This window comes from Podarcis liolepis (assembly GCF_965112155.1).
Source record: "Podarcis liolepis genome assembly, chromosome: 2".
NCBI lineage: Eukaryota > Metazoa > Chordata > Lepidosauria > Squamata > Lacertidae > Podarcis > Podarcis liolepis.
In genome coordinates, this window is record NC_139555.1 from 21,915,761 (window position 1) to 21,925,489 (window position 9,729).

Sequence of the window (9,729 nt, forward strand, 5' to 3'; positions counted from 1 at the left end):
CCCTAAGTTCACGGCACCCCACACTTATTTACACCCTTGAGCTTGGACAGGTAATTCCACCCACAGAAAAGAAGGACCAAGCTCACTGTATCACCACTGCATGATGAGACCTTGTACACCCAAGATTTGTCCTAAACTATACCAAACAAGGGACGCGGGTGGCGCTGTGGGTTAAACCACAGAGCCTAGGACTTGCCGATCAGACGGTCGGCGGTTCGAATCCCCGCGATGGAGTGAGCTCCCGTTGCCCGGTCCCTGCTCCTGCCAACCTAGCAGTTCGAAAGCACGTCAAAGTGCAAGTAGATAAATAGGTATCGCTCCGGTGGGAAGGTAAACGGCGTTTCCGTGCGCTGCTCTGGTTCGCCAGAAGTGGCTTAGTCATGCTGGCCACATGACCCGGAAGCTGTACGCCGGCTCCCTCGGCCAATAAAGCGAGATGAGCGCACCAACCCTAGAGTCGGTCACGACTGGACCTAATGGTCAGGGGTCCCTTTACCTTTATACCAAACAAGCACAGCAAACAGTTGCTTGCTTTGCTCTTTCCATCCTTCCACAAGGAGGCATGTGAAGCTATTCTGCCCATGATGGAGGCAGAAGTTCCATCCTTGGGTACATATCGCATCCTACCAGACTTCTCCAGAAAAAATAATAACTGCATATGCCTTTGCAAGGGTTAGGGTTAGATCAAGATGGACCAAACAGGCCTTCTTTCTAATACTACCTCAAATCCAATTCCAGTTTTCGGTGTCATTAAGAAATATGTAGGGAAACTAAACGAGATCAAGGCTGGAGTCAGAGGAATTTTCAAGGTAGACTGGCAGCTCTATTTATGTAGGAGACTGCATGAACAACGCTCTCTAACTATGGTTGAGTCGATGATGCACTACTTACTTTACATGAGGCCATTCCCACACTTCAAACATGAGATGGCATTGCTCTAAATTTAGTGATGAATATGGACGAAGTGTATTGCAAGTACTTCATTATGTTTGGTAGTACTCCTTACCTGTCAATTCTTGCTCACTTCACCATCAGGTTACCTAAGCTTTTGCCACATAGTGATTTCACTAATGATTCCTTAGCCTGAATATCTGGCTAATAGCCAGTGAAGTAATTATGATTATCCTCTGGCAGATATTGATTTCGAAGAAGAAACATTACATGTCTCTTTGAACTTTATTGAGCTAATATAATCAGCACAAATTGCTACAGAAGCTTAAAACCAGCTTATTTAGTGCTGGGTCATTTTTGCTGCGATATTTCTGCTGGTTGTTGTAAAATACGTTTGGGTTAAGGAAGTCAGAGGAAAAGAATATTACACTAATCAATAGTAACCACAATTCTTCTGTTTAACCTTCTAATCTCAGGTACACTCCAACTTCTCTCAGCTCTCAGTTCACCAGAAATTGGGATTTAAGAGTTAGTTCTGATGATCCAGCCATGAATGTTTATGGCATGGGCAGACAATGGATTTAGAGACATTTAACAGTTCTGAGATGAGTTCCCTACCATAATCAAAGCCTGTTTTTATGTATCTGCCTTTCTGGAATTAAAATTATTAATTAGGTAAGGATTATAAATCAGCTTGCATATTAAAATGCTAACAAACATATTACAAATGTAACAAGAAGTTGATGAGGTTGTGCATACTGTATAGGTAATTCTTCCATGTGGTTCATGGCTGGAGTCAAATAGGTCTGTTCTGGTTCTTGCAATTTAAGGGTCAAAAACCCCTCACATCTATATAAGAATGTACAAGATGGGTGTACAGTGTGCTCTAATTCAGGTGTTGCTACTATTTAGCATTCAGTGAGCACCACTAGCATTCTGAGTGCTGGAAAATTGGCTGAGTTACAATGACTTTTAGCATCCAGAAAAGTATTGTCGTGCGGTTACCATTCAGAATCTCAGCTCTCCCTTGGTGCTGTCATTGCATTCTACACTGACATGCAGCCTCGTTGAAAACTAGAACTAGAGAGGACCAGAGCATGACTCAAGATGTGCGTCACTGATCAGGGCTGATAGCTCCAATCCTGCAAAAGTTAGTCATCATGGTCAAGTTTCACTGAAAGCAATAGAAAATTAAGTAATTTGCAATTAACTTGTTCCATTGGTTTCAATGGAGCTTTGTGATATCAAGCTTTAGCTGGATAGGAGCTGATAGTTCACACATGCGGTTATCTTTTTTAAAAAAAAATCAATGTAATATAAGGAAATTGTAAGGATCCATGATGACTCCTTCACACAGGAGAATAATTGCTTGACTTGCAGTTAACAAATGAAGGACATGTGTGTTTGAATTGGCCACAAGAGAGATATGCTAAATCAAGTTTTAAGCAGTTGTGGAGCCAGTTGTATGTAGTGTTTTCACATAGGACCACCTGTCATATGAAGAATGGTTGGGCATTACACTCCAGGATATTGATGTCTTGTAGCTAGGTAGCTAGTCTTGTCTATACTTGCTCTTCTCTTCAGGCTCCCATGCACCCCACAACTTTTGAAAGACTGAGTGAGTGAAGCTTAGATTTTGTTACCCCTAAAGGTACCGCTTCTGAGGTTCCAAGGACTCACTCTTCAGATAGAATGCACCTGCTGTTTGCTGCACCGCAGCAAGTCAGCTGTGGTACAAAAAAAGTACCTGCTGCTATCCAATCAGTAATATCTGCTTAGCCATATGTTTAGGATTTGGCCCTCTCCCCTACCTGTGGCTATATACAATGGCTGAATGTGCTTTACTGTGCTAGGCTGCTAGCGCTAAGCAAATGCTCCTGGGCTGTCACCCTCATTGAGCCTCACAGTAAGCTAAGAGCTGGTTTAAAATAAATACAGTGGTACCTTGGGTTAAGTACTTAATTCGTTCCGGAGGTCCGTTCTTAACCTGAAACTGTTCTTAACCTGAAGCTAATGGGGCCTCCTGCTGCCGCTGTGCCACCGGCGCACGATTTCTGTTCTCATCCTGAAGCAAAGTTATTAACCTGAGGTAATATATATGGGTTAGCGGAGTCTGTAACCTGAAGCGTATGTAACCTGAAGCGTATGTAACCCGAGGTACCACTGTATAATTATTCCAGGGTGGAGGGGAGCCACAAAATTTAACATTTGTTTAAAAGTACCTGAAGGAATAGCACAAGATCTCTTGTGCCCATTTTGTGTCCCTGTTCAGTTGGCACTGGGAGCAAATGTCCCTACCGCTCCAAGAGAACGGTGTGGCTCCTGTCACACAGAGATTTTAACAGAAAGCTTGACATTCTATCTTCCACCCACAGGCCACACTACCCATGTCACTTATTATGTTCTAGAGAAGGCGCATATTTCAAAGTGAATAAATAAGAGGCCTTCTTTCCAAATAACTGCATGCCCAGAACAAAAAAAATATATCTGGCAGTACTCGCTCCAGAGTTGGTTTCAAACACCAAGTCCTGACACATGCGGTGATGCCCCAAGTTTTGAAATATGCCTGGAACACCAGATGTTCCCAGAGGTTGAATATTGCTGTTGGGTTTTCACATTCAGCCCACTTACAAATAAACTTGGCAAGAGGACACAGCAGCAAGAAATATTGCACAGCACTTAGGCCCAAGCTGTCACCACCCCCTGGCGACTCTGTTTTCCCAAAACACTAAGAAACATTTATTTTTAACTGGGGTTTTTTTGCACAAAAGGGGGGGGGGAATGCCATCCATGTGAGTCTACAATAAGTGAGAGAAGTACAAAGGGCCATGGATCTTGGCAGACCTGGAAAGGGAACAGGGAGGGAGTGTGTGTGCATGCTCAGGGAGGCAGCTGGATATTCCAAAGCCTCGGGCTGGGCAAACTTCTCGAGCTGTTTGCAGCTGGCGAAAGGCAACCTCACAAAAGGGATTACGCCTTCACTTGGCAGGGGGAGAAAAAGGAGCCACACTCTCTCCAGAGCTGAGAAATGCCGTTTCCGCCTTTCTACTTGCGAGAGAGCTGGAGTGGCAGACCGCTTTCAGAATCATGACACCTTTGGCAGCAGCAGCGCTTCGGGGCCAGAGCCTCTCCATGACCTCTCCTAGGTTTATTTGGCTTTGGCAAGGGGGGGGGGGAGTACTTTTCATGCAACGCCAACCTATGCGCGCGCGCGCGCGCACCCCCACCGCCTTCTTTTCCAAAGCCCCAGCTCGGAAATCCACAGAAGATCCGCAAAGAGCACAGCGACAAAGCTCACCGCTAAGACGAGTTTGCACAATAATACTCCAAACGCAAAAGGCTCGATGGAGCCACTCTACACAAAGCAGACCTTTCCTTCTTCAGACGCAGCCGGTTGGCAAAGAACTTTGCACAACTTAAAAGCGACGGTCGGGCTTTTGGGGGGGGGCGATAACCTCATTGCATTTCCCCTTTTATTTTATTTTATTTTTTTTTTGCAAATAGAGGAAAGGGAGCCGAAGGTATCTTTGAGGGCAGGGAGATGATACCTTTTAATGTGCACCAACACACGAACAACCAACCATTCAGGCCAGTCCCCTCCCGGCCATTGCTCTCGACTTGTTCAGCATGGAATAAAGCAGCTCTCTCTCACGGAGAGAGTCTGAGAAATCTTGCCAGCGCTGTGGAGGAGGAGGAGGCTGAAGATGCCTCCGGAACACCTGGTCAGCGCGCATCCCCCTCCACATACAGAAGAGCAACCAATCTGGGCTCAGGGGTCCCTGAGGATGGCAGCGCTGCCTGTTCTCTCCGAGTGATTTATTCCTCGCTGAAATAAACAATAAGCTCCGGGACTAGCAGAGGAGATGTGGGTTGGCCGGGCGAGAAGCCTGCTTTCTTCCTTGGCTCGGCTCCCCCACCCCACCCCACCCCCCCAAAAAAACACCCCAGAGACCGCTAAAGTTGCGTTTCCCATGCACCCAAAGACCCCCTTAGCGCGGCCGTGCCTCCTTAACAAAGAACTTACTTTCTTGTGCCATGCTGATGACAGTCTCGGTGGTGGCATGGTACTCGTCTTCCTCCAGATAGTCGTCGTGCTGGAAGGAGTCCCCCTGGAAGTCGTGCAAGTCCAAGATCTGCTGCAGCGGAGGCGCTTTGGGCAACAACTGGTTGACCACCTCTCGGGTGATGTTGGGCGCCTCTTTGAGCCTCAGCTTGCTGAGGATCTGCGACTTGATGCTCTCCAGCCTCATCTCCTTGCTGTGCTTCCGCCACAGACACACCGGGCAGCCCTGGTCCTCTGCCTCTGTCACCAAGGGGACTCCCACCGTGGGCGCTTTATCCGCCCCTCGCTCCGCCGGCTCCCCCGCGCAGAACTCCAGGGACAGCACCAGGCAGCAGAAGAGCACACGAGACCTGGGCACCCGCATGGTGGGCGAGCTGCGCGGTCCACCCTCCCGCCCCCCGCCCGCACCAAACCCCGGTCCTTTCTCTTGCAAACAAACAAAAAAATCGCCCTGCTTTGGCCGTGCAGGGGGGATGGGGAGGGATGGCGAGCCGCAGCTGCTGGGTGCTGGTTGTTGTTGGTGCTGCTGCTGCTGCTCTTCTGATGGCTAGAAGTTCTTTGGGTTGGAGATGGTGGGTGACTTGCTGGTTGGGGGAAAGGAAAGGCCGGGGTGGGGGGGAGAGGGGGGAAAAAAGGACTCTCCTTTTATATCCCAACTGAACTGTGTCGTAAAAAGCCTTGATTGGCTGCGGAGGCAACAAAAGATCTCCTGGCAAAAGGGCTGTCACCAAAGGGGGAAAAGCGAGCGAGGAGTTCTGCGCGCTCGTCTCGTGTAAGCGCGGAGCAGTCCAGTCTCGCTCGCCTCTGTGTGTCAAACCTTTTAAGCGCTGGCAGCTCTCTTTGAAAGCCGGAGGGGAGGGGGCGCCCCGGGGGGCGTGGGGCGTGGGGAAGAGGGATCTGACAGCCCCTTAAAGACACAAAGTCCCCTTTGCGCAGCCACCTTCCCCCCTTCTGGTTACCTTCCCCGGGAGGCAAATTGCGAGGTGGTTTTAATAATGCATCTGGCAGGGGAGGGGCTGCTGGGAGCGGCCAGCGGGGAGGGGGCGGCTCGGGCGCCTTTGGGAGTCGAGCAAGGGCTGCTGAGCCGCGTCGGGTTCAGAGATGGCCATTTAAGCAACGAGGGGACTTGGGAGGAGAGGCATTGCTGCCGACCCTCTCTCCTTTTCCTCCTCCTACTCGCCCGTGGTTCCGATCCTCGCCTGGCACTTCCTTATAGTTGCCCACTTTGGACAGGTTAAGCTCTCCTTTTCATCCGGAGAGAGTTTCTCTCTCTCTCTCTCCCTCTCTCTTTCTCTCTCTCTCTCTCTCCACTCATCCCTTTCATTCTCATTTCTGGGACGTTTGACAGTTTCTAAGTGCCCCCGGACCATCTAAATCCCCGATCGATCTGACGGTTTCTAGATCCCTCCTTTCTCTCTCTCCGGGTCGCGGGCGCTCTGACAGTCCTTAAGTGCCCCCCTCCCCACTCCGGCGCAGCAAGACCCGCGCGCCTCCGCTGCAAAAGAGAGAGAGAGAGAGAGATTCGTTTTCTGCCAAGCGAGCAGTTTTCTTTCTGCCTTTCTCCCCGGCTCTGGCGTCGCAGCTGTCACCCACTCAATAACCCTCCGCTGCCCTTTCGCGTTAATGCACTGCAGCTCCTTGCTTTGCATGCTGGAGCGCTGCTGCCTCTTTCCCTTTCACAAGTTACAATCGCGTCTCCAAGCAGGGCGCTGCTAACCGGGGCTGCGCCTGGGGGTCGGTGGGTGGGTAGCTGGGGGAGGCTGTTTTTTGGCAGGTCCCGAGCCCGGCTCCAACCAGGAGCCACGTGCGGTTTTGTTGCCTTTTTCCCCGCGGTGTTGTTTTTGGCCGTCTGATAAAAGGCGAGCGGGGGAGGTGCGTTTCTTTCTTTCTCTCTCTCTTTCTTTCCGAGGGCAAGCGCTGCACCTTCCGCCCCAGGGTTCATCGACTGCCTTTCCAGGGCTCTAGAGACCCCTCGCTTGTGTCAGCGAATCTCCCGAGCGAGCATCTCTCTCTCTCTCTCTCTCTTTCTCCGCGCCCCCCCCCTTTTGCAGGCAGCCCACCCCGCCCTGCTCCGCTCTGCTGGGCACAGTCAAAGCCTCCAGGGTCAAGGGAGCGTAGCAGGGGGGAGCTGGCCAGGTGAGACGCCTATTAATGAGGTGGGCGGTATAGCCGAGGACAGCGAGCGAGAGAGCCCACGGCCTGGGAGCGAGCGAGCGAGAAAGGAGGAGGAGGAAGGAGGCCAAGGACAGCGAGCGAAAGGCGACCCTCCCTCTTCCTGGGGGAAAAAAGAGGGAAATAAAGTGGGGAAAGGAAGTTCTATTTAACGTTTCCAACAGATGCGGGCCACCCGCTTAAACAGCGCCTGTTCTCCTTTACTAAACGACTCTTTTCCTTCAGAAAAAAAAGACTGGTTCGCGGTTCCAAGAGAAAGCTATTGCACTCAAGGCAATCCTCCTAAACCCCCACTGTCCCTGAAATGCGCTTTCCCTTAATGAGCCGGAAAGCGATTCTTGTTTGAATGATTCGTTTCCGTGTCCGCGCCCCGCCCCAGGGTGAATTCAGACGGCCGTTTAGCCAAGCGGTAACTTTAGCGCTTTCCCAGTAGTGATGTTTTCCCAGTAGTGTTGTATGGAAGTGAGAGCTGGACCATGAAGAAGGCTGATCGCCGAAGAATTGATGCTTTTGAATTCTGGTGCTGGAGGAGACTCTTGAGAGTCCCATGGACTGCAAGAAGATCAAACCTTTCCATTCTTAAGGAAATCAGCCCTGAGTGGTCACTGGAAGGACAGATCCTGAAGCTGAGGCTCCAATACTTTGGCCACCTCATGAGAAGAGAAGACTCCCTGGAAAAGACCCTGATGTTGGGAAAGATGGAGGGCACAAGGAGAAGGGGACGACAGAGGACAAGATGGTTGGACAGTGTTCTCAAAGCTACCAACATGAGTTTGACCAAGCTGCGGGAGGCAGTGGAAGACAGGAGTGCCAGGCGTGCTCTGGTCCATGGGGTCACGAAGAGTTGGACATGACTAAACAGCTAAACAACAACAACAACTTTAGCGCTGTGGGGTTCGGATAACCAAGTGGTAAGATGGTCATCTTTATGGTCTTGCCTGGTGATGAGCAAGCATCTGCACCTGGTCAGGAATCTGATGAAGCAGGGAGCCTAAGTCTCCAAGGGAGTCAGAATCTCCTCCTCTTTCTCAGAGTAACACAGACTCGCATCTTACCAAGTGTTAACCGGCAATTGCCAGTGAATGGATCATTCCTGGTGTCTGAAGGACCTGGCAAAAATAGTCAATTTTACAACCTCGGGAGGTTTGGGGCTGTTTACAAGAATGTGTGCATCAGGTGTATTTGTTTTGGTATGGGATGGGAAGTACATTTAGGCCCTTCCTTTCTTCCCACCCCACAAAAAGGTATTTAATAGTCACAGCTTGACACTCAGTCTATGCAGTTTAAGAGTCTACTTTCAACAATAACCAAAAAGGTACATGACAAAAATGGACTGAATTCCCCTTCTGTAGTTTACAAACTGCTCAGTCTTCTTTCTTTTTTAAAAGGGAGGAAAGCAGGAAAGGAAAGTGACTCCGGAGATCCTCACTTTAAGCAGGAGCACAGTTTCATGTCTCTAATACGCATTAGTCACTCGGTGCATAGAATTAATGTGTCCAATATTTAGACCCTGGGCTTTTTCCAGCCTCTCCAGTGGGCGCCATTGCCATTCAAAGAGAAGGAGGCAGGCATTCGTGGTGAGTTCTGGCACCTCTTTTTTCTAGAAAAATAGTGACAAAACACACTGCTTAACACATGTTCAAATGTAATCTGAAATAAAGGAACAATGGCGTGCATCACTTGCACAAGTAGCATTATAGAGCTTTCCCAAAGTATTGCAGCTTGAGATTGGAAGCTGCAGTCCTATACAAATTTACCTGGATGTGATTCATTCATAATTTCTCTGGACAAAAGAAGCAGATTATAATTTCATCTGTAGAAGTCTGTAACAGTTGTAAACTGAAGGAACTGTAGCAGCACAGGAGAGGAGCATACATGCATTCCTTAAGGAGCATGTCCTGAGATTCCAAAGTACAGTGGTACCTCGGGCTAAGTACTTAATTCATTCCAGAGGTCCGTTCTTAACCTGAAACTGTTCTTAACCTGAAACACCACTTTAGCTAATGAGGCCTCCCGCTGCTGCCCAACCGCTGGAGAACGAGTTCTGTTCTCATCCTGAAGCAAAGTTCTTAACCTGAAGCACTATTTCTGAGTTAGTGGAGTCTGTAACCTGAAGCGTATGTAACCCGAGGTACCACTGTAACCATTTTGAATATGCAGAATGTCTTAGTTTTATAGAACCAGCATACAGTAACCAGGTGAAACAGAGGGGAAAGCTATTGCACTTCTAATAGCTGTGTAGAAGGAAAGGGCATTTCAGCAGGTGGATAGCTTACATAAAGAAATAGGCAACACGGATTAGAATCTGCATCATCAAAAGAGAGCTGTTAAAGGTTTATCCCTTGTCAACAATTCTCAGCATGCAATTTTGGAGCTTCAGGTTACATCCTGTGGCTATGTCCCCTGAAATTGTTAAGCCTCATGTTCTTCATGATTCACCTCCAGCTCACTTCTGGCCATGGCAACATGTTTATTTTATATAAAGGAATCTAATCTGCCATACTTTACCTGGAAGGGTCATAAGTCAGCGGCAGTTCACCTACTTTGCAAACAGAAGTTCCCATATTTAGTAGCATCTCCAAGTAGGACTGGGAAAATATTCC

General features: G+C 49.0%; 1 protein-coding gene across 1 annotated transcript in view; it reads right to left on the reverse strand.

The window, feature by feature from the left end:
* The window catches only part of GDF11 (growth differentiation factor 11), a 38,149-nt gene extending 32,404 nt beyond the window's left edge, over positions 1–5,745 (reverse strand). The window contains exon 1 of the mRNA XM_083490347.1: positions 4,916–5,745. Within this exon, the coding sequence (XP_083346473.1) occupies positions 4,916–5,318 (403 nt within the window). The 5' untranslated portion in view covers positions 5,319–5,745. The remainder of the gene's footprint in view (positions 1–4,915) is intronic.
* Between the last annotated feature and the right edge of the window lie 3,984 nt (positions 5,746–9,729).